This window comes from Erinaceus europaeus, chromosome 17 (assembly GCF_950295315.1).
Source record: "Erinaceus europaeus chromosome 17, mEriEur2.1, whole genome shotgun sequence".
In the NCBI taxonomy this organism is placed as follows: domain Eukaryota; kingdom Metazoa; phylum Chordata; class Mammalia; order Eulipotyphla; family Erinaceidae; genus Erinaceus; species Erinaceus europaeus.
The window spans coordinates 72,493,386-72,519,260 of NC_080178.1; the positions used below are offsets into that span (position 1 = coordinate 72,493,386).

At 41.9% G+C, this 25,875-nt stretch overlaps 1 protein-coding gene across 13 annotated transcripts in view; it reads right to left on the minus strand.

Annotated features, from left to right (window-relative positions):
* NAV2 (neuron navigator 2) overlaps positions 1–25,875 on the minus strand; it is a 762,517-nt gene that overhangs the window by 281,317 nt on the left and 455,325 nt on the right. For all 13 annotated transcript variants that reach the window (XR_009545656.1, XM_060177031.1, XM_060177025.1 and 10 more), the window contains one exon: positions 10,159–10,211. Coding sequence is in view for 12 of the 13 variants with exons in the window: in XM_060177031.1 (XP_060033014.1) it covers positions 10,159–10,211 (53 nt within the window). In the remaining variant the exon portion in view is untranslated. The remainder of the gene's footprint in view (positions 1–10,158; positions 10,212–25,875) is intronic.

The following is a 25,875-nucleotide window of genomic DNA, read 5'->3' on the forward strand; positions in this document are numbered from 1 at the left end:
CAGTGTAGGCATAGGGGACCAGATTGGATGACGAGACGTCAAGCGTTGGACAGGGTGGGTGAAGATATCCACCTATATTGACAGGTCCGGTCGAGTGTAGACGTGGGAAATGAACTTAGATGATGCCGCATCCCAACAAATATCTGGTGGGGCGATGTTGCTAAGAACTGGCAGCCATGGAACCGGGGTGGAACGGATGGTTCCAGAAATTATCCTCATGGAGGAATATAATTTGGAATCGACCAAGTGGATATGGGGGCTACGGAACCATAATGGGGCACAGTATTCTGCAGTGGAATAGCATAATGCCAGAGATGATGATCGTAGTGTGGAAGCGCTTGCGCCCCATGAAGAGCTGGCCAGTCTTGCAGTGATGTTATTCCTCGCGCCCACCTTTGCTGCAGTTTTTATGTAATGCAGTTTTTATGTAATGCAGTTTTTAAGTAATCTCAATGATAAGATTTTACTGTCTTCTCTGAAAGGAAGATAGCATGGTCTGAAACAATCTTTCTTCTCTAATAATTTTGCCTCCTCCCTCCTGTTTGTACAAATTCTTTGAGCACCTTTTCCTTTGGCAGTTGAGAGGCAGCCCAATTCATTGAATTTTCTAATAAAGTCAATTAGATCTCTGAATTAATACAGATGATTTTTTAAGCACTGTCTATAATAGCAAGAACTATTTTGCTTGAATCCCAGAGCATGTACGTTTCATACTGCAAAAATTTGGGGCTTAAAGTTTATGCTCAAATCACTCTCACTGGGATGAAATCAAGATGTTATAAACTGCATCCACTTGGGAGGTTCAGGGCGAAGCTCTCTGTCATTTTTCAGCTTCCAGAAGATGTTTGCTTTGTTTGGACTCTTAGCCATTCCTTCTATCATCTTCAAACTTAGGCAAATAGTATCTTTTAATTTCTCTCTTTCTCATTGTCTAAACTTGCTCAACTAGGTCACTGCTCTTACTTTCCTTCTTCCCTCTTAGAGTTCACAACACTGGGCCCACTCAGCTAACACAGGATAATCTTCCCATCTCAAAATTCTTAATAAGATTTGCAAAATCTCGTCATGTAATAGCTGCTCAGTTATAGATGATGATATGGGAATATGACTTGTTTTTTAAATTTAATTAATTAATTTATTTTGGATAGAGACAGAGAGAAGTTTAGAAGAGGGAGGTAGAGATGGAAAGAGAGAGAGAGAGGAGGAGAGAGGGAGAGAAAGAGAGTGAGAGACCTACAGTACTATCACTGCAGGGGGGACTGGGGGCTCGAACCCAGGTCCTTGCACACTGAATGTGTGTGCTCAACCAGGTGCGCCAACACCCAGTCCCTTAAATATATCAGGTTTTATACAATCCTCTAGCCACATGGACCAATCCAGGCCAGCTTGTCTATTCATCAACTTATCATTTACTAACTGCCTACCAAACACTAGTTATCTAAGTGATAGGTACTTAGGATACTCAGAAATTTCTAAGACATGACACTTCTCCAAGAAGACAATTCAAGAATAAACCATTCTTTCTCTTATGAGAAAGGCAGGTACATAATACCTGGTGACACAAGACAGGCAGATAATTGTTTTACAACTTACAGTATCAACTGACCTAACTGATAAAGGTCACAATGCACAGAAGGGACTGGACAACATACCTTAGTACAAATGCAAGAAACACACCCTCCTCAAGTCACCTCATTTTCCAACATGACTGTGTTGTAGATTTTGAGTGGTCAAGTAGTCAGATATAGTAACTTGGTCTACTATATGCTCAAGAGTATGGAGAGGGAAATTGAAAGCTAATTCCTGTCCCCCCCCTTAATATTTATTTATTTGATAAAGAGAGGGAAGGTGGGGATAAAGAGAGAAAGAGAGAGACATCTGCAGCACTGCTTCACCATTCATTCAGCAGTGCTTCAAGCTTTCCTCCTATAGGTGGGAACCGGAGGCTTGAGTCTGGTTCCTTGCACAGAGTTACATGTGTGCTCTACCAGGTGTACCACTGCCCAGCCCCACCGATTACTGTTTTAAAGAGAGACATGAACAAAGAGCCAGAGACAGATATGGAAGTTGCCGCCATCTCTGAAGGAGAATGCTGGACAAAACATAAGCAATAGTCATGGCTGTGCCAACTTTGAGAGGTAACGGATGCTACCTGACTGTGGCCCTGCTTTCTCTACTTTGTTTAAATTCTACGTGGGCCATGCACATTGCTTCATTCTTTCTTGGTCTGTAATATGTGTGTTCCCTTAGGGTTGTGTAAAAATAGGCTCCAAGGACCCAGAGAAGAGGCAGCCCAGCTGCCTAAGGATCGCAGACACTCCCCAGGCATGTGGTAGCTTTCTGGCAGCTGTCAGGAGGCCCTAAGGTCACCGGGTCTGGAAATTGGATCTCACTGCAAAAGGCCTTCTCCTGGCCCAGCAAGCTCTTTGGAAAGCAGGTTGGATGTACCTGGTACCAGGGCTCTGCCAAGCCATCTGGAGAGGCTACCTTACAGCTTCCCATAAAGCTCCCCCTTACAGTGCTTGAGTTTCTACCAAGAAGTCACCATGGGCCCTCCTAGCTGACTCCATGTTAAGCCCAACTGCTTCTGCTATAGCCACAACTGAAAGAAGGAGAACAGGGGTAGGTGAGAATGAGAGGTGTTTATACCTCGTTTGTCACATAAGGTCTCACAGGCTCTCAAACTGTGCACCTCTGGATCCAATCTCAAACTCTGCCTCCTCCTAGGTGAGGAATATGGGGCACAAGTAACCTTGGAAAACCAAACAACAGTGATGTGTACTTGTTAATCCACTTTGAGGAACAACAGTAATAATTAGGTGGAGCTCTGAAGGCACATCCAGCACATGGTGAGAGCTCAGTATCTCTCTCACTGAAACCTTACCACGGTCCTGTGAGAGGTGATTTCCTGAATTCCCAACAGAGGAAATAGAAGTGCCGAGGGGCCAAGCAGATTATGCAGGGTAACTGTCTAGCACACACTTCACCACTTATGAAAATGTCTATTTCTTTAAAAAGACAGAAGTAACTTGAAAGATAACTATCATTCTAAGAGCTAACATTTGCGTGCTTATTTTGTGCCCAGCACTGGGTAAGCACTCTACACAGATGACAACCATGTTATGTCTTAAAATCATCCTGGGAGACAGGGACTATCACTATCCCTTACAGAAACTAGTCTCCAAAGAACTTAAGGAACATCCCCAGTTCATAGTCCATCTTCAGAGCCAGGCTCTTAACCAGGAGGATTTCTACACTCAGAGATCAGAGGTGAAAAGAGATCATTCAACTGTCTCTGTTCATAGAAGACATTTAGAGGGAGTTGGGTGGTAGCGCAGCAGGTTAAGTGCACGTGGCGCAAAGCACAAGGACCAGCATAAGGATCCCGGTTCCAGCCCCCAGCTCCCCAACTGCAGGGAAGTCGCTTCACAGGCTGTGAAGCAGGTCTGCAGGTGTCTCTCTTTCTCTGCCCCTCTGTCTTCCCCATCTCTCTCCATTTCTCTCTGTCCTATCCAACAACAACGGCATCAACAATCAATAATAACTACAACAACAATAAAAAGAGCAACAAAATGGAAAAATAAATATAAATAAATATAGAAAAAAATTTTTAAAAGACATTTAGAATGACCAGTGATGAGAGGACTGGATCCAAGAGCAGAAGCAAAACCTGATACCTAGTTCTCAGTCCCTTGGTTTCTATATACTATGTCTTCCCAGGATCCTGACTTCAGAAAGGGGACTTCAGAAATGTTTGTGACAGACAGCAAGTGTGGGAGGGGAAGTGGGAGTTTGCAGGGAAGAGAATAAGATGGTTCTTACCCGGGTTCCTAGTCTTTTTTTAAAAAAAATATTTTTATTTATTTATTACTAGACAGAGACAGAGAGAAATTGAGTGGAGAGGGGAGATAGAGAGGGAAAGAGACAGACATCTACAGCCTTGGTTCACCACTAGTGAAGCTTCCTCCCTGCAGGTGAGAAGTGGAGGTTTGAACCTAGGTTTTTGTGCACTGTAATGTGTGGACTGGAGGTTTAAACCAGGTCCTTGTGCACTGTAATGTGTGCACTTAACCAGCTGCGCCACAGCCTGGCCCCAGTTCCTAGTCCTTTAAAACATTTATTTATTATTTTTTATTTGTTTTGGATAGAGACAGAGAAATTGAGGGGAAAATGGGAGATAGAAAAGGAGTGAGCAAGAGAGAGAGAGAAAGCCACTTGCAGCACTGCTTCACCACTTGTAAAGTGTCTCCCCTGCAGGTGGGGATGGTGTGGGGGGCTCAAACCCAGTTTCTTGCACACTGTAATGTGTGTACTCAACCAGGTGTGACACTGCCCACCCAACCCCTAGTCGTTTTTATAGCAGCAATATCATCTTTATCACTTTTACATGCAGAGCTCCACATAAAGTTTCATTTGGGAAATAAAGAAAAGTCCTGAGGATAAAATAGAAGCTTGAAAATCATTGCCCTGTCTTTGTCTGTGTCTAAATGCAAAGTCCTACTGTCTTAGGATCTCAGGAGTTTTGTACAGGGCCCCTAAAAGGATGGAGGGGGAAAAGAACTGTGCCCTAAACAGCAAGGGCGCTTAATTACAAGTCTGTGGAGTCTCTGGGGATATGTAGGCTGGTCTCTGGGTTCCATGATCTGGTTAGGCTGTATGTCAAGTTCTGGGGTCTGAGCTATCTGCAGAGAAGAGAGCTGGCAGCATTTCTCAGCTTTCCAGAGGGTCTCCCAAACACATGAAGGAATACTAAAACACGAATCAAATTATGCTCATAGAAACTGCCATGTATTAGGCTCAGAGCAAGAAGGCAATATGATCCACCTCAAAGGGCCACTGGGAGGATATACTAAGAGAGTATTTGTAAAACACTCCGAGTAGCACTGGCACATGATAATCTGTGGGCCTCAACTGCACTTCATCACTGCAATTATCATTATCCATTATTATCACATTTATTGAACATTAGTTCTCACAAAAATTTTATAAAGCCATATTACTATCAACTATATTTGAACAATCGAGCAGGAAATGGAGGCTTCAAAAAGTGAAAAGGAACTTAAGAAAAAGAATGCAAACTTGGTTTGTCTGGTTCCCAGGCCCAGGCTAACCCTCAATCTAGACGCACTGAAAGGACAAAGGCAGAGTTCCCTGAAAGCAGATAGGAGGCAGTGCTGGGAGTGCCCAGATGAGCTCAGAGCTAAGATGATCATCCTGCCAGAGGGGAAGACAGGCCTGGGCCTTTCTGTTCAAAGAACAAGTCTGCCTTGCTAACTGTGCACTGTCCCTACTCAACAACAGAAAATCAAGTTGGTTAAAATGAAATAGATTTAAAAGAAAACTTCTTCCTGTGATGACCATCCCAGGCTCAAAATGATCCAATGTGTTGCAGTAAAGTGGGTTCAACTTCAAGGCGCAAAGCAACGGCTGCCCCAGCACTCACTGGCAGAACTCCAAGCCGTGCTGCTTCTTCCAAACTAACACATAACTCTCCTGAACACACCACTTGAAAATCAAAAAAAGATGCCCTTATGTTGCCATGGTAATTCTAAACAGACCAACATTTTAACCAGCTCTGACGCACTTACAAAAACTTATTTAATGTCCAAGTGAATGATTGGTTTGGGGCAGGGGTTGTTTCTACAGCTCTGTCTCTAAGGATTTGTGCCCCCCCCCCCCCAAAGCATCTATGTCAGACTGAAACCGTGCAAAACACTCCTTAAACACAAGTCTGAGGTCAGACTTGCTGGGGAAAGGGGCATCAGTGATGTGCCTCCCTGTTTGGGCAATAGTCACTGTTTCACTTCCTTTCTCTCTTTCTTTTTATTTATTTTATTTTTGAGAGAGATGCAGAGGGAGAGACAGAGAGAGACAGAGAGAAACACCACAGCACTGCTCAGCTCTGGTTTATGGTGGTGTGGGGGATTAAACCTGGGATTCTGGAGCCTCAGGCATGAGAGTCTGTTTGCATAACCATTATGCTGTCTCCCCCACCTGCCAATGTTTCACTTTCTAAAGGCCAAGTCAGAGTTTCAAGAGATACTGGTGGTCCTGATTCTGCCTCTCCCTGGGCACAGATTTCTACCAGCCGACAAAATCCCTCGTCATCCCAAAGTCCAAAGTGAGGCATGCTATGATGCCCACAGCAGATTCAGGAGAATGGGAGGACTGATGCATGAGTGTTAAAGCACGTGCAAGCCACAATGCACTGCATGGATGCATTTGGTGCTGATGTTAAAGAGATTAGCCATACTGTACCCTCAGGTAGTGATTTCATTTTTTTCAGATGCCATAGTTGAGCTCCTTCCTGTTCATAAGAACTGATGATCATGGGTATTTTCCCTTAGGAAACTTTGCTGGGAGTGGGGGGAGGTGGGCAGTAGCACAGCGGATTAAGCGCACATGGCACCAAGAGCAAGGACCAGAGTAAGAATCCTGGTTTAAGTCCCCGGCTCCCCATCTGCAGGGGGGTTGCTTCACAAGTGGTAAAGCAGGTCTGCAGGTGTCTATCTTTCTCTCCCCCTCTGTCCTCCCCCCCCTCTCGATTTCTCGCTGTCCTATAACAGCAACAAGGGCAACAAAATGGAAAAATGGCCTCCAGAAGTAGTGGATTCAAAGTGTAGGCATTGAGCCCCAGCAATAACCCTGGAAACAAAAAAAAAAAAAAAAGGAAACTTTGTTCATACTCAAGCTTCTTCCCTGCTCCACCCTTCTCCTCAGACACAACAGAGAGAGGGCTAGAACTTCTGAGAGATCAGAAGTTTCTGAAGATTAGACACAACTTACAGCACTTTAGCAGGTCCACTAAGCATGTTGTAAAACTTCCCTCTGAAGGATCTATGGTGTCCTCAAGTAAACAGACTCTTCAGAAACGGAACTCTTCCTCCACCCCCCATGCTCCTATGGTGAACCTTCTCACCTTTCCAAACTCATCCCTAAGAAGTTATTCTTAAACTTCCCCTTGCCTCAATCTGGGATGGGCTTCCCAATGTCTGTGGGTGCAGGTGAACTGTTCTGTTGCTATTGTTCTGCAGTCTCCTGCCCACTCATCGCAGAGTTACAGGAGAAAGGAATCCTGTCTGTCCAGTTGTGTAATCACCTGAACTAGCACAGTGTCTGGCACCAGCCAGGGCTCTGATTGTGTAGTGACAGACCAGAAGCATCTATGAAGTCCATATCTGTACTTGACTGTCACTGGCAGTCTCTAGTCCATAGTTCCACTAGTGTCTGCTTTTCCATCCTCTAGGGAGAGAGCAGGACTTGAAACAGAGTCTAGAGAGCAGGAGTGAGAGCAGAGAATGGAGCTCCTGGAAGCCTATTGGGTCAGGAGAGTAAGTACACGGGTGGGAGAAGAGGTGTCTTCACTTCCAGGGTTCATTTCTCTTCTCCATGAAATCATGTCAATACCCACTGAATGGAATCAATAGTACTCTTGCTCTGTTTTCCTTTGAATGAATTATTTTCTTTATATTTATTTATTCCCTTTTGTTGCCTTTGTTGTTTTATTGTTGTAGTTATTATTATTGTTATTGATGTCATCATTGTTGGATAGGACAGTGAGAAATGGAGAGAGGAGGGGAAGACAGAGGGGGGAGAGAAAGACAGACACCTGCAGACCTGCTTCACAGCCTGCAAAACAACTCCCCTGCAGGTGGGGAGCTGGGGGCTCAAACTGGGATCCTTACACTGGTCCTTGTGCTTTGCGCCACGTGCACTTAACCCGCTGTGCTACTGCCTAACTCCCTGACTGCATTATTAAAGGCTCCTGAAGATGCTCTGTGTCCTTAGCGAGTGAGCACTAAGTTCAGGATGATTATTTTCTGGGGGAGTCACAGTCATCTTCCCAAGAGGTACATGTTCCCAGTTATGTGCCATCTTCCTTTGCCAATAATACAATATTTCTCATACACTCTCCTACGGTCTCCCTACACAGGAACTATTCAGCAAATAACAACATTCTTATCACTGGCAACCTTGAATAAAGTGTCACTGGGAAGTTAATCTGAAAATGTAGAAATGATGGTTCATCCATTGTGCCATATCCCCAAATTATAATTTTCATGAGTAGAAAAACTAACTCTATGTGGTTGGTTAGTCTTTGTCTGTCTGGCACACACACACACACACCCTTCTACTAGCCATAATAATACACACACACACACACACACACACACACGCACACACACACACCCTTCTATTAGCCATAACAACACTCATGCTTAACTATAAGAAACATCTCCTGTGAACTGCAGGTGAGTTCTGCTTTATGGATTTGTCATTGTTCTATGATGTAGGGGGAAGGCCCACAGCCCTGGCAACCTTTATCACTTTCCCATTTTCTACAGAATGAATCAGTGATGGAGGTTATTCCATTTTCCTGGGCTCACACCCTGTGTGCTGAACTATTTTTTTCTCCATTTACCATCAATCCCTGTCTGTCTCCCCACCCCTAATCTGAAACTAATTATCACAGAAAACTAAAGAATTTTATATTCCTGACTTCTAAAACAACATAGTCCACAGATGAAGACTCCACGATACTTCCAAAAGTAAGAGTTGTGAAGAAAACACAAAATTATATTTATTGGTACTACTGTAGCATTTATAGATAACATGCTTGCAAATAAAACCAACTTTGCATGGAAGACTCTGCAGATATTGTATTACAAACTTGAAAGTGGATTTTAAGAACAAAGGTTATCTCCAACAGAAGGACATCTCCACACAGAAGGTGCAGAAAATAAAAACGCCTCAAATGAAAAGTTCACTGCATTCAAATGTCAGTTCTCCACATGCATTATAATGGGCTGGGACAAATGCACTGACATCTATCCCAGGGGGAAATACTGCATCTCTTTCATGTGAAGATATGACTGCATACATAAAATGCTTACACTAAAATTAAGTCTTCTATCTTCCAAATTTTCTCAATTATTAATATACTGGACAGCTGCAGCAGCATTAGAAAAAATAGTAACCAATCTTTTCCAAAAGCCAAAGCTGCCATGAGATGTCTGCATAGGGACTTTCCTGTGTGAAAAGTAGTTCTCTCTGGATCAAGTGAAAAGAAACAAAATGTCCACTGGAACAACAAAAGATAGAAACTTGCTGTAGAAAGTGAGCTGAAAAGTGAAGTTAATATACACAAAACAATTTCCTCACTATAATTTAAAAAGCAGTTTTTTGTGTGGGAAACACTAAGTGAAAAAGCTGTGTATTCATCCAACTCACTGGGTTAACAAAACACAGAAAATTAAATAGCAAGCTTAAGGAATGACAGTCACTCTGATGGTCAAATTGTGCCCACCCCAAGGGAGTGGGGTGGGATTTGGGAAAACATTCTTCTTCTTTCTCTTTTTTTCAGGTTTCTGGAGACAAATTATTCAGAAAAAAATGTCCTTCACTTGCCACCTTCTTATTTTAAATAGGCATTAGTGTTATATTAAGAGATTCTGATAATATACATTCTCTATGTAAATATTCATGTTTGAAAGCCATTTTGAAGGTAAAAAATGAAGCATTCAGAGTATCACAGTGTAATCTGTTCTGAATTAATAGTGATCATGAATTATAATTCAAGGATTACATGCAAGACTACTAGAAAAGATTTTAAAAGATTATTTTCCCCATTTTCATGAAGCTATAATATCAGAGCACAAATACACCACCAGAGAGACTATTACATGCTACTATGCTAATAGTGGTCTAGCTATGACTACACCTTTCAAATTTCCTGTCACGGTTCTGATTCCACATCTTTATGACCTTTAAAGACAGTCACGCCACATGTCCCAGTTTCTAAGTGGTAAGGTACCCTACCTCTTCTATGTCTTGGCACCCGACACAGACATTGCTGTCTGTGAGGAAGCCAAATGAATCACAACAATCCAAGTTCTAAACAAGTTTATATTTACAACAGTTCTGCAAGGACTGTATTTCATTAGTGCTGTCTCACCATTTACGTAAAAGCCACAGCCATGTTTCTGTAAGTGCCAAGTGTCAGAGAAGTAGAGCATGGCTGCTAGGGAATGGCTGTTGGGTTCTTAATATAAGCCCCTAAAGGAAGGTTTTTGGTGGGAAGCTTTTAGGATGACCAATACCATCTAGAAGCAGGGTTTTCTAGCATAGCACAAAACTCACAACCCATGTGCCACTTACCATTTGTGATCTATTCTTTGGACAGCCATTGATGTCTTCAATCTTCTCATTTGCTGAAAAAGGAAATATAAGTCAGAAAAATAGTCACCATAGACCCTGTGAGGCTAAGTCTTAAGGCCCAGACTGGGCACTGTCCAATCAAACAGGCATGTGCAATTCTGAGATGCATCTAGCAAGTTTCAAGACTTACTCATCCAGCCACTGACCTCCAGGGACAGCTGGGACAAGTTTGTCATCTAAAGCAGAGACAACTGTGTTGACTGCAGTCTTGAAGTGAGGGGGCATTTGCGGAATGTTTGGAGACTGAGAATAGACTGAGCTGGTGTTGCAATTTAGGCTCTCAGGTCACTGTGGGGCTGGGTGGTGGTGCACCTAGTTGAGTGCACATGTTGCTATGTGCAAGGACCTGAGTTTGAGCCCCCAGTCCCCACCTGCAGGGGGAAAGCCTTGTGAGTGGTGAAGGTGTCTCTCTGTCTCTCTCGCTCTCTCTCCCTCTTCCCTTTTCCCTCTTGATTTCTGGCTGTCTCTATCACATAAATAAATAAATAAATAAAATTTTTTAAAAAAGGAAAGGTGAATGCAACCTCTCCATATAAAACAGAGTTGCTTCAGCTAGAAACTCACCTCCTAGGGACAAAAGCTACACATGAGGGCACTTCACACTTTTGTGGGTGTGTGACTTACAAGATTATAAAATATTAGGGGCTTAATTCCAAACTGCTTCCACCACCAAAGTTCTGTGTCTCCCCAATAGTAACCACCATATTTCTCCCAAGATCATAGTTATAGGTTTAATATATAAATTCTTTACTTTAAGTTCATGTGTTTCAGTTCTCTTTTTTCTTTGGCCTCCAGGGTTATCGCTGGGGCTCAGTGCCAGCACTACAAATCCACTGCTCCCAGTGGCTATTTTTTTTCATTTTATTGGATTGAACAGAGAGAAATTGAGAGGGAAGGGTGATACAGAGGCAGAGAGAAAGAGAGACATCTGAAGACCTGCTTCCCAGCTTGTGAAGTGTCCCCACTGCAGGTGGGGAGTGGGGGCTTGAACCCAGATCCTTGTGCTTTGTGCTATGTGTGCTTAACTGGGTGCGCCAATGCCCAGCCCCCTCAAGTCTCTATATTCCACTTACTAGTGAAATCTTCCAATAGTTGTCCTTCTTTTTTCCTCTTCTTTCTCAGATAAGTGAAATAGCACCTGACTTCCTTAGATAATCTATGGAACCTCTCCCCTTTCAACCATGGGCCACTACTCACTCAGGTTTAGCCAGAAGTATTAATATTACTGCTGTTCATCCTAATCCTATTTCCAAAGTGCTGTCAAGCACAGGAAATGAGAAAGAAGGCTTTAACATGGCTTGTGGGTCATACAGCAAGTCAAGTTTTGATCTGGACCTTATATTTGAAGTTACAGTGGCACGGAGGCTACTTAGAGACATGACAGAGTGGTTGTAGTAAAGTAAATTGTAAATCAAATAACATTAACTGGGGAGACAGTCCAACTTCCCATGGAGAATGCATGTCCTTGCAAGTATGGAGGAATCTCTGTAAGACAGATCAAGCTACCTCTGGAGGAACTGAGTTAGTGACTTCAGTGGTATGAGAAAAGGCAGAACGTGTGACTAAGAGACTGATGTTGGAGGCACTGGTATCCTAGTCTGAATCCCAACTTTACTGCTTCTTAGTTGTGTGATCTTACTCATGTCACTCAATTCTGGACCACAGTTTCCTCATCTATTAAACAGAGCTGGCAGCATCTGCTTTACTATGGATACAGAAAGCCACGCGGTGGAGCACACGTATTACCGTGTGCAAGGACTGGGTCCCATCTCCTGCTGCCACGTACAGGGTGGGGGTGGGAGAGCTTCACAAGTGGTAAAGCAAGAAGTTATCTGTCTGTCTCTTTCTCTATCTTCCCCTCTTCTCTAAATTCCTCTCTGCCCTGTTAAATAATATGAAAAGAGTATATGATACAAGTAAAATGTCCATATGGTACCTGGCACACAATAAATGTTCTATATATGGTAGACACCCAACAATTTATATTATCATCTATATACAACATAAAAAACTAAAATTTCCTTTTGATTATTGCCATCTTAGTTGAAATTTCTGAGTCCAGAAATTCAGAACTCCTTATTAATAAGCTGAGGGTCTGCCTCTCTCCCAAGTTACTGAAGTTCAAGATTATACCACCAGAAGGAAAAGGTCTCTCTTTGCTTTATACGAGTCATCTATTACTGTTTTGTTTTTAATCATCTACTGTGTATCTCCTTTTTTTTTTTTTTTTTTTGCCTCCAGGGATATTGCTGGGGCTTGGTGCCTGCACTATGAATCCACTGCTCCTGAAGGCTATTTTTTCCCCTTTATTATCCTTGTTGCTTATCATTGTCATTGCTGTTATTGGGTAGTGGTTTCTTTTGCTGTGCAGAAACTTTTTAATTTGAAGTAGTCCCATAGGTTTATGTTTGTCTTAGCCTTCTTTGTAACTGGATTCATTTCATTGAAGATGTCTTTAAAATTTATGCGGAAATGAGTTCTGCCAATATTTTCCTCTAAGTATCTGATAGTTTCTGGTCTAACATCCAAGTCCTTGATCCACTTGGAATTTACTTTTTCATTCTTCTGCATGTTTCAACCCATTTTTTTCAAAACCATTTGTTGAAGAGACTCTGCTTTCGGCATTTAATAGTCTGGGCACCTTTGTCAAAGATTAGATGTCCATAGGTGTGGGGGCTTACTTCTGGGATCTCAATTCTATTCCATTGGTCATTGTGTCTATATTCCAGTACCAAGCAGTTTTGATGACAACAGCCTTATAATATAATTTGAGATCTGGGAGTGTGATGCCTCCACTTCTGTTCTTTCTTTTCAAGATTGTTTTGGCAATTCTAGGTCTTTTCTGGTTCCAGGTAAACATTTGTAGCATTTGTTCTGTTCTCCTAAAAAATGTGCTTGGGATCTTGATGGGGATAGCATTAAATTTGTAGATGTCTCTGGGTAGTATATTCATTTTGATGATGTGAATTCTTCCAACCCAAGAACATGGAATGTCTTTCCACTTCTTTGTGTCTTTTTCAGTTTCCTTGAGTAGTGACTCATAATTTTCCATATACAAGTCTTTCACTTCTTTGCTTAGGTTTATTCCTAGCTATTTTATTGTTATTGTTGCTATAGTAAAAGGAATTGATTTCTGGATTTCAACTTCTTCTAACTTAGTGTTTGCACAGAGGAATGCCACTGACTTTTGAATGTTAATTTTGTAACCTGACACCTTACTATATTGCCTGATGATTTCCAAAAGCTTTTTGCTGGATTCCTTAGGTTTTCCTATGTATACTATCATGTCATCTGCAAATAGGGAGAGTTTGACTTCTTCTCTTCCAATCTGTATGCCTTTAATTCCTTGCTCCTACCTGACTGCTATGGCAAGAACTTCTAACACTATGTTAAATAGTAATGGTGATAGTGGGCATCCCTGTCTAGTACCTGGTCTGAAGGGAAATGCTTTCAGCTTCTGTCCATTGAATATGATGTTGGCTGTAGGTTTGCTACTTTAGGTATTTTCCATCTATTCCCATTCTTTGTAGTGTTTTGATCATAAAGGGATGTTGTATTTTGTCGAAGGTTTTCTCTGCATCTATTGATATGACCATGTGGTTTTTGGTCTTGCTTTTGTTGATGTGGTTGATCACGTTGATCATCATCTCTGGCATTATGCTATTCCACTGCAGAATACTGTGCCCCATTATGGTTCCGTAGCCCCCATGTCCACTTGGTCGATTCCAAATTATATTCCTCCATGAGGATAATTTCTGGAACCATCCGTTCCACCCCGGTTCCATGGCTGCCAGTTCTTAGCAACATCGCCCCGCCAGATATTCGTCGGGATGTGGCCATCATCTAAGTTCATTTCCCACGTCTACGCTCCACCGGACCTGCCAATATACGCGGATATCTTCGCCCACCCTGTCCAACGCTTGACGTCTCGTCACCCAATCTGGTCCCCTACACCTACACTGAACTTCTCTGTCCCAGACTCTTGGAAACAGAGTTGGCAGTCAGCTGAGGTAAAGAACAAACACCTCATCACAGACCCCTGCAAGCATCAACCCGGCTTTGACCTGGCACGTTATGACTGGGCCCTCCTCAGTCGCTATCGAACAGGCCATGGCCGGTGTGCCACTATGATCCACCGCTGGGGAGCCAGAGACGACCCGAACTGCCCCTGCGGCTACAGACAGACTATGACCCACATAGTCAACAACTGCCACCTCTCCAGATTCAAAGGAGGTCTCGAAACTTTACATCAGGCTCAACCTGACGCTGTTGACTGGCTACGGAAGAAGGGCAAACGCTAGAAGAAGAAGAAGGTTGATTAATTTACGTATATTAAACTAACCTTGCATGCCTGGGATAAACCCCGCTTGGTCATGATGAACAATCTTTTTAATATACTGTTGTATCTGGCTGGCTAGAATTTTGTTCAGTATTTTAGCATCTATGTTCATCAGAGATATTGATCTGTAGTTTTCTTTTCTGGTTATGTCCCTGTCTGCTTTTGTTATCAAAGTGATGTTAGCTTCAAACAAGCTGGGAGGGAGTATTCCAGTGTCTTCAATCTTCTGGAAAACTTTTAAAAGTAAAGGTACTAGTTCTTCTTTGAAGGTTTTGTAGAATTCACTCGTAAAACCATCTAGTCCAGGACTTTTATTCTTGGGAAGGTTTTTGATAACTTTCAATTTCATTAGCTGTGGTGGGCCTGTTCATGTTATATACTTCCTCTTTACTTAATTTTGGAAGTTCATAGGTATCTAGGAAATTGTCCATTTCTTCCAGGTTTTCTAGCTTGGTGGCATAGAGTTGTTCATAGAAGTCTTGCAAGATATGCTGAATTTCTGCGGTGTCTGTTGTGATATCTCCTCTTTCATTTATGATCCAATTTATTTGGGTCTTCTCCCTTTTTTGTTTTGTGAGTCCAGTTAAAGGTTTGTCGATTTTGTTCATTCTTTCAAAGAACCAACATTTACTTTCGTTGATCTTTTGTATGGTTTTCTTATTTTCAATGTTATTTATTTCTGCCCTAACTTTAGTGATTTCTGTCCTTCTGGTTACTTTAGGGTTCCTTTGTTCTTCTTCTTCTAGGTATTTACGATGTGCAATCAGGCTGTTTATTTGTGCTTTTTCTTGTTTCCCAATGTGTCCTTGTATGGCTATGAACTTCCCTCTCAGTACTGCCTTAGCTGTGTCCCAAATATTTTGGTAGCTTGTGTCTTCATTTTCATTGAACTCTCAAAACATTTTGATTTCTTCCTTTATTTCCTCTTTGACCCAGTAGTTACTAAGAAGTGTACTGTTGAGCTTCCACATTTTGGGACTATTACTAATCTTTTGTTGATTGTTAAGTGTTAGTTGAATTCCACTGTGGTCCGAGAAGATGCTTGGGATGATTTCAATGCTCTTGAATTGGCTGATGCTGTCTTTGTGGCCTAACATATGGTCTGTCCTTGAGAATGACCCATGTGGACTTGAGTAAAATGTGTATTCCAGTTTCTTGGGGTGAAGGACTCTGAAAATGTCCAATAGTTCTAGTTTATCTATCTCCTCATTTAGCTCCCTCATGTCTTTATTGATTTTTCTGCTTGCATGATCTGTCCAGTTAAGAGAGTGGGGTGTTGAAGTCCCCTACTATTACTGTGTTGCTGTTAATATATTGCTATAGCTCTTTCAGTAGATGTTTGATGTATTTAGATGGCTTCTCATTGGGTGCATAGATGTTAATAACTGTTAAGTCCTCTTGATTGACTGATCCTCTGAGCATTAAGTAGTGTCCATCCTTATCTTTTTAAATTTTATTTATTTTAAAGTCTATCATTTCAGACATGAGAATAGCTGTTCCTGCCCTTTTTTTGTGGGCCACTGGCTTGTATGATAGTTTTCCATCCTTTCACTTTGAGTCTGTGTTTGTCTTGTTGAGTTAGGTGGGTTTCCTGTAGACAGCATATTGTTGGGTTGTTTTCTGATAAATCTTCCTACTCTGTTCCTTTTAATAGGTGAATTCAGGCCATTGACATTTATTGATATCAAAGATTGAAGATATTTTAACGCCATTCTTGTAGATTTTTAGAGTGTTCTGATAGATGGCCTATGTATGGTGGTCTGACTGTTTATAGGAGACCTTTCAGAACTTCTTTCAGGCTTGATGATAGTTGATTCTTTCAACTGTTGCTTGTCTGAGAAGGTTTTGATGCCTCCCTCTAGTCTGAATGACAGTCTAGCAGGATACAGTAGTCTTGGTTGAAAGCCTTTCTCATTGAGCACTCGATAGATATCTTGACATTCTCTTCTGGCCTGTAGTGTTTATGTGGAGAAGTCTGCTGCTAATCTTAATGGGTTTTCCTCTGTAGGTGACTCTTTGTTTTCCTCTTGCAGCCTTTAGGATCCTTTCTTTATCCTTATTCCTTTCCATTCTAAATGTGATGTGTCTTGGTGTCTTTAAGTCTGAGTTAATTCTGTTTGGGACCCTCTGGGTTTCTTGAACCTTTATGTCTTTTATGTTGTCTAGACTAGAGAAGTTCTCAGCTATTATGTCCTGAAGAATGCTTTCTTCCTCTCTTTCTCTTTCGTCCTCTGGTAAGCCAATAATGCATATATTATTTCTTTTGAAGTCATCCCATAGGTCTCTGTTGTTGTTTTCAGTATCTTTTAATCTATTTTTGAGATCTCTTACTTTTTTTTTAGTTGTCTCTAATTCATCCTCGATCTTGCTAATTCTGTTTTCAGTCTCATTTATTCTATTCTCTCTCCCCTCTACTGTTTTCTGGAGTATATCTATTTTGTTACCCTGTTCTGATACTTGTTCAGCTAATTGTGTTCTTAGCTCAGCTATTTCAGCTTTCCAGCTCTCTAATAAGCTTGAGATAATTGGTGTTTTCTTCCAGGGTCTCATTTGTTGTTTCTGCATTTTTTTTTTATTTAAGAAAGGAGACATTAACAAAACCACAGAATTAAGACGAGTATAGTTCCGCACAATTCCCACAACCCGATCTCCATATCCCACCCCCTCCCGATAGCCTTCCCATTCTCTATCTCTCTGGGAGTATGGATCCAGGGTCGTTGTGGGTTGCAGAGGGTGGAAGGTCTGGCTTCTGTAATTGCTTCCCGGCTGAACATGGGTGTTGACTGGTCGATCCATACTCCCAGTCTGCCTCTCTCTTTCCCTAGGAGGGTGGGGCTCTGGGGAAGCGGAGCTCCAGTACACATTGATGGGGTCGTCTGTCCAGGGAAGTCTGGTCATCATCTTGCTGGCATCCGGAACCTGAATTGTTTCTGCATTTCTGATGACAGTTCTTTCAAACTCTTTACTCACTCCTGTGATTATTTCCTTAACTAGTGTTTGGATGTAGACTTCATTATTTTGTGCTTCAGCTTTTGGGGGGCTTTTAGCTGGACTCTTGTCCTGGATCATTTCTCCAAAATTTCTTCTTGTTGGTTTAACCATTTTATATGGTATGTTATGAGGCCCAGCTCTCAGGACTTTTCAAATTACTGATCACTCTTGCCTAGATTGACTTGTGTCTAAGTAAGGTAATTAAAGGTATCACAGTTGTGGAAATTGACAGTTGTTTCAATATTATTTTAATTCCTGAGTTGGAGCTCAGTGGCTTAAAAGCCTCTTTTGTTCTTTTTCTTCCCTGTAGGAAATGGGAGCCTGAGGGCTTTTAAACTATAAGTAGGCTTCTTAGCTTAATCACTGACTCCTGACCAAGAGATAAAGCAGGGTGGGGCAGAGATAATCCAGTGGTTATGCAAAGAGGCTTTCACAGCCCCACCGCTAGGCCACCAAGGTACATGTCTTCTCCTGAGTTTCCTGGTTAATTCTCTGTCGCCTGGTGTCAGCACAGGGCCTCCCTGCTGCTGCTCCAGATTCTGAGGGCAGTAGCAATGGAGACTCACAGTTGCATTTGTTCAGTTTTAGGGGAGTCCTCTCCTCCCTTCAGCCATCTTTTTGTTGTTGAAGCAGACTGGAGGTGGTGTCTCAACTGGTAAACTGCTGGAATGTTACTAGCCACTTAATCTCTCCCTAGGCTCCTCTCTGTCCATGAACCACATGTGTTTGCACTAACCAGTGATCTGGTGGGTTCCTGAAGTCATTCTAGTCCTGTCTTGCTGCTGTCCAAGGTGGTCTCCTTTGGTATTCCTCTGTCATTGTTGTTATTATTACTGTTGTTGTTGCTGTCATTGTTGCTGGATGGGACAGAGAGAAACTGAGAGTGGAAAGACAGAGAAGGGAAGAGAAAGACAGACACCTGCAGACCTGCTTCATCTCCTATGAAGTGACGCCCCCTGCAGGTGGCGAGCCAGGGCCTCAAACCGAGATGCTTCTGCCAGTCCTTGCACTTCGCACCGTGTGCTCAACCTGCTGCGCTACCACGTGACCCCCTTTAGTTCCTTATTTTGTTGCCTCCCCCAGCTGTAACAACTTGGGAAATGTGTATATTTTGGTTTTCACGTGTGTATCCTCCAGGCTCATTAAGTGTCTGCAAAAATAAATTCCCCCAACTCCTAAAAAATATCCCATTTGATTTTAATGAATATGACACCTAAAAATTCCATGAATAGAAAAGAGATTAAAAACTGCCTTAAGAGGATAACGGAATCTAAGCCTTCCACGTCTCAAAGACTTCACAATATCTGGACTTAAATACAACTCATCAGTACTTCAACTGGGATGCATTCTCTTTTCTCTAGGCTGTCTACCTTGAAATAAAGTGAAAAGACAACAAGTAGGATAAGCCGAGGGTGGGGTGGGATGGGGTGGGGTGGGGTCGTGGTGAGAGTGCTTTGCAGACAAGAATCAAGAGGAGATGAGATACTGTACCCATGATCAACAACAATGTGTGAACCACTAACCCCCTAATAAAAGGATATGGAAGAAAAGGAAAGGAGGGGAAGGGAGAAGAAAAGAAAAGAGCTAGTAACAGAATATTATTTCAGAATATATTTACGGTAAGCCTGACTAGTATACATTCAGTCAGAACTATATGCTTATTAAAATTTGTCAAAAATAATCAAAATTCATCCTTATGGCCCACCTGGGAAGAGCTTAATCCTAAATCCAACTGAACTTTTCCCAACTCTTAAGAACACTGAGATAGTATTTTAGGAAACTGTTGCTACCACCTTTCCCTACCTTAAAGCCACAAAGCCTTTAAAATGCATGCAGAAGATGTCCAGTGAATGAGGTTGCTTAAAATTTTCAGTTCACAGGGCTAGGTGGTGGCGCACCTGGTTAAGCGCATATGTTACAATGAGCAAGGACCCAGGTTTGAGCCCCCCAGTACCCACCTGCAAGGGGAAAACTTCACAAGTGGTGAAGCAGTGCTACAGGTGTCTCTCTCCCTCTCTAACACTCCCTTCCCTTTTGACTTCTGTCTGTCTCTACCAATAAACAAATAAAGATTTCTTAAAAATTAAAAAAAAATTCAGTTCACCAGAAAATACAATTAACCAGAATTTGTCACTAGTATGTAAAATCTATTGGAATAAGGAGTTTTGCCTACACTGCTTTCAGTGTGGTCCTAGAATTTGGCACAAAGTTCTCAAAATTCAGCAGTTGCTTGATACTTGGCGAGTAGAACTAAGGAATAAGAGTTCTGACTATTTCAGCGAATCAAGCTTTTATTGCCTTATTTGTGGCACATGTCCTCTCATCTGTAAATAGAAGTATACATGGGAAGATGAAAAAGACCCTTTCGAAAGAGAGAGACAGGCTGGGAGTATGGATCGACCTGCCAATGCCCTTGTTTAGCAGGGAAGCAATTACAGAAGCCAGACCTTCAACCTTCTGCACCCTACAATGATCTTGGGTCCATACTCCCAGAGGGTTAAAGAATAGGAAAGCTATCATAGGAAGGGATGGTATACGGAGGTCTGGTGGTGGGAACTGTGAAAAGCTGTACCCCTCTTATCCTATGGTTTGTCAATGTTTCCTTTTTATAAATAAAAAATTTTTAAAAAGACCTTTTCATACATGGGACATTGTGACAGCTATGCACTTTGACCTTGGATTATGATAGTCAACACTGGAGAATGAATATGTATCTTTTAATAATAAAGTGCCACTGGTCACTCCCATCAGGAACGTCATCATAAGTCCTCTTGTGGGCCTTCCCAGAACCTTGCCCTCACCATAAAAGCAGTGATGGTAGGGACTTCCCAGTCTCCTAAGGGAGGCTGGGGTATCCTGCCCTCCCATTCGAGGAAGACTGGTCCTGAAATGAGTGCAGCCTGCAATGTTCCCAGCTGTGACCATGAGCTGCAAGCTCAGACCAATAGGAACTTATCGATTACACAGGCTCTGGTGCTAAATATATATATATATATGCCCTGGGTTGGGCAGATGAAGGTAGTTAATTTTATTCACAGAATTTTTTCAAGAATGAGAGCTATTCTCTGCCCCAATCCAACTTTCTAGCCCTTTTCTCTACTCTGACATCATTTTCTCAAACAATATTTTTATCCAACTTTATGTTAGCTATCAAACTCAAGCAAAAACTACCATAGTCATGGGCCTCTAAAAACATGACTAAAATGGACTTCCTAGCTTCCTTCCACCCTAAGATTTTTATTCTTATTTGTTCTTTTTTACTTTTTGGTTTCTGTTCATTAACCATTTTGTCTTACTTTACATCCTGCCACCTTCCAGACATAAAGTTGCAGATGCTACCATTATTCCATATTGACTTCCCTGGGCAGACAACCTCACCAATATGTCCTGGAACCTCATCTCTCCAGAGCTCTACCCCCTATCCACTCATCCAAGGAAAGATAGAAAGAGGCTGGGGGTATGGATTGATCTGCCACTCCCATGTCCAGCGGAGAAGCAGCTACAGAAGCCAGAACTCCTACCTTCTGCACCCCAAAACAATTTTGATCCATACTGCCAATGGGGGGAGAAGTGATAGGAGGAAGAGGGGAAGAGGGCTCTGAACTCCAGCTCCATGAGGACCCGGAATGAGCGGAAGAAAAAGGGAGGGGCATTTGGATGTAGTAATAGGGTTATGTGTGGCTTGGGACCTGGAAAAAAAAAGGACAATTATGTACAAATATAGACTGTTGTTAAAATTTCGGGATGGCTCCAGCTAGCTTCACGGCGGGTAACAGAGACGCGGAGACAACGGCTGGGCAGGGCAGCTGTATTTCTTTATTCAGGAACAACGATTCACAAACTAAGACAAACTAATCACCAAACAGAACTCGGCTGTCTCTTTGCGGCGGCGCAAGCACTCTTTCTTTTTCTCTCGAACTCAAGAACCCTCTCCCTTACTCTCGAACTCAGAAACTCTCGCACTCTCGCACTCTCGAACTCCGGAACTCAGGAACTCTGTCACTGGGGAACTCAGGAACTCTCGGACTCCGGAACCCTCTCCCAGGGTCCCTTGGGGCGGGGCCAAGCAGGCCCGCGAAATTAACAGGACTCATCCAATTCTCTTGGAGGGGGAGGGCTAGAACAAGCCAATGTAAAGCATACGACAATAGACAGCTGTAGAGATGACAGTTAACCCATGTCTGCAACCTTAGGAGAGCTGTGGTGGTTTGCAATGAAGAGATTGGGGATTCAGAACTCTGGTAGTGGGAATGGTATGGAATTATACTCCTGTTGACATGTAATTTTGTAAATCAATTTTAAATCACAAATAAAATAAAAAAAATAATCGAGGTGTTTTCCATTGGCTACTCATGATGGTAAAAATCATTAGTCATTGCATTCTGACCAGCACCAGTTCAGCATTAAGTCATTAGTACTCAGTAAAATGAGGAATGGATAACTCTGATCCTAACATACCATTAAATATTATTTATATCCCATCTGGCTAAATAAAACAAAGAGTTTGGTCTAATTACTCCTCTAATTCCTTTTCATGCTCTGTCACTTGAACCACAATCAGATGCTCCTTGAATTCAATTATCACAACTCCTATTAGTCTAATGCTGGCATTTTACAGCATTCAAAATAAACCAATGGGGTGGAATCTATTTATAGACATTTCAAAGAATACAGGAAAAGAGATTAATCAAACAACTGAGTCAATACTCAAAATAAATGCTAATAAAATGCAAAGAGAATCTTGGATCTCTGAATTTCCAATACATTTTTAAATTCTCCAGGATTTCTATAGCTTTCATAAATACTTAGGGCCCTAATAGCAGCACTGAGTTTGCTGTAAGAAGGAAGATACAGTTGGCCTTCAGAAATGTATTTATTAAGTCAGGGTAGGGGGGTCTTTGGCTTTAATCCCAAGTCAGACCACATAAGAATCAAAGGCATTTGTCCCCAATGCCCTCAAGTGTGATTACAACTGTCATCCCTAAATGTCAATGATAATTTATTTATTCTAGTATGTTGAAGACATACTTAGCTCACTAATGCAATGGCTTGTCTGCACAAGATGACAAGTTAGTAATTGGAAAGCATCAATGCACTTTTTAAATCAGATGAGTGGCATTGAGCTCATTACTTTAAAAAAGAAACCTTTGAAGGGACCTGTATTTCAATAGCCCAGACTTTTGTGCATAGCATCATGCATGTGCACAGGGCTGTGGCAGCTCTGCCAATGAGAAGAGAGAGAAATTGTGCTCAGAAATGTAGAAAATTTAGCCAAGGTTACAGGATGACAATAGGTCTTCTGTGGGAAGAAGACACGGTCCTATGTGTTCAAACATCCTGCCTATGTTTAGAGGCAGCCTAAAGGGTGGTGAAAAACAAGCCATCGGTTCTCACCTCTTTCAGTAGCAAAGCTTTTCCTCTCTTTCATTTGTTTCCTCTTTCTCTCCAGTGCTTCCTCTTTGTCTCTCCCCTTTCCTCTCTATTACCTGCCCAGGCAGGCCTTTCTCTCCTTCCCTTATTCCATCCCCTCTCACCATCATCCCTGAGTGACAGCAGTATAGGCAGGAAAGAGGAGGTCTCCCTCTTGATTCATGCTGTTTATCCTGGCCTTGGACACCTTTCTAATAATTCATGGAGATGCACTGTGATGGGGTGGCAGGCGACTGATGACTCTGGGCTGTTTATGACTCAAGAATATAATCACAATATTAAGAGGCTACGTGTAAAGACTCAACTCTAATTCACTAAAGGAAGGACACTGAGAAGTAGCAGTAAAAAGTCCATTTGCTGCCTAAAGGCAAAAAGGTAATGACAAGAAAGTGGTCCCTAAGTAATCCCACTATCTGGAATAAAAGAGATCCACCGTAGGAGTTGTCTGAGAAAGATCAAGACTCAGGAGCAGTGTGAAATAATTTAAGGTTTTCCTTCATTTATTTATTTTTAATTTGATTATATTTATTTCTTTATTGTACAGAGACAGCCAGAAATCAAGAGGGAAGGTAAAGGTAGAGAGGGAAAGAGAGAGATGCCTATAGCCCTGCTTCACCACTCATGAAGCATTCTCCTCTGCAGGTGGGGATGAGGGGCTTGAACCCAGGTCCTTGTGCACTGTAATGTGAGTGCTTAACCAGGTGCATCACCACCTAGCCCCATCTTTTTATTTATTTATTATTGGATAGAGACAGAGAAATTAAGAGGGGTGGGGAAGATAGTGAGAGGGAAAGAGACAGAGAGACACCTGCATCCCTGCTACACCACTTATGAGGCTTTTCCCCCTGTAGTTGGGGAACAAGAGCTTGAACTTGGGTACTTGCACACTGTAGTGTATGCACTCTACCAGGTGTGCCACTGTCTGGCCCCAATGTTTTCCTTTAAGTCATATGTCTGGTTATGTCACTTCTGAAAATTAACTAATTTAGGTGAAAGAGTAGAATTCACTGCCCTAAACCTGGTAACTCTGTCTTTGTCACACTGACCCTGACTCCACCTTCAGTCATGCCATCCAGTCTTTCTTTGGCCAGGAATGCCCCTCTTGATGACTTCACTTAGCTAACTCCAAATCCGATGTCTTGGCTGACTGACAAATTCCTTCAGAAACCTTTTTCAGAGTTCCATATTCCTACCTTTCTGTCCATGTTCCTACAAAACCCTCCTCACTCATCAGGGGCAAGAGATCCTTAAACATTACATATCAGGAGTCGGGCTGTAGTGCAGCGGGCTAAGCGCAGGTGGCGCAAAGCACAAGGACCGGCATAAGGATCCCGGTTCGAACCCCAGCTCCCCACCTGCAGGGGAGTCGCTTCACAGGCGGTGAAGCAGGTCTGCAGGTGTCTATCTTTCTCTCCTCATCTCTGTCTTCCCCTCCTCTCTCCATTTCTCTCTGTCCTATCCAACAACAACAACAACAATAAAACAATAAGGGCAACAAAAGGGAATAAATAAATAAAATAAATATTAAAAAAAAACAAAAAAAACATTACATATCATGCTTCTTCTGGGCCTAGATGGAGTTATTCCTTAAACAAGCTACCTTCTTGCTAGAAAATTTTGATGGGTATCCAGTTATATGCATTCTTTTCTTTTAACTATTAAAATATTTATCTATTTATTTATTTATGAAGGAGAAGCAGGACAGAGCATCATTCTCGCATATGTGATACCAGGGACTACACTCAGGACTTCATGCCTACAAATCCAACACTTTGTTCACTACTTCAACTCCTGGGCTACCTTAACAATTTATTATTTTATTTTATTTTTTATTTATACTTTTTATATTTTTTTAACCAGAGCACTGCTCAGCTCTGGCTTATGGTGGTGCAGGGGATTGGACCTGGGACTTGATGGTATAAGAGTATGTTTGCATAATCATTATGCTATTTAGCCCCGCCCAACAATTTCTAAAGTAATTTCAAACTAAGAGAAAAGTTACAGGCATAGTACAGAGAGTTCTCACATCCTCTCACCCATTTCCATCATCCCCCCTGCCCTCACTTTATATAAGTGCTCTTTCTTTCTCAATCATTTTATTGGAAACTACACAGATTCTGTCCTTTATATTTAGTGCATATTTCCAAAGAACAAGGATATTCTCTAATAGGATGGTTATGAAACTCAGAGAATCTAACACTGATATAATTTCAATATTTCAACTTTGCCACCTAAGAAAATGTTCTCTTTCAGCATTTTATTTTCTTGTAGAGGATCTAGTCCAGGATTATGCAGTGTGCTTAGCTGGGATGTCTCCTTTCTTGCTCTTTGTCTTTCAAGAGCATTTTTAAATAGTACAAGTCAAACATTTAAAACCAAATGTTCTATAATCTGAGTTGTCTGAGATTGCTCATTAGTTCCAAGTTTTCTTTTCCTGATTATAATATAAACTAGGTGAGGTTGAATTCTTCAGGTACCACATTAAGAAGACCTTCACACCTATCTGTCCCTCAGCAGAGATGTGATTTTGATCATGTGGTGATGATATCTGTCTTTGCTATATGACTACTACATTTTCTCCTACAACTATCAACAAGGAAGAGCTAATTTGAGAGCATGAAAATCACCTGTCCCTCAAGCTTCTGTCTCTAGATCTACATCCACTGATGAGTCTTAGCTTAACTAATGTTAAGCACCTCCCTCTGCATTGATCAGTTGGTATTCACCTTTCCAGTTGAGTTCTCTCTTCTCTTCCAATAATATACTTGTCTATAAGTGTATTTATAGATTTATATTTTATTCCATGAATATAATTCACCAATAACAGTAGTCCTCAATTATTCTGATGCACTTATTATCTCAGACTGGCTTGTTCTTTGCAGCCCTGGAGGTCAGAA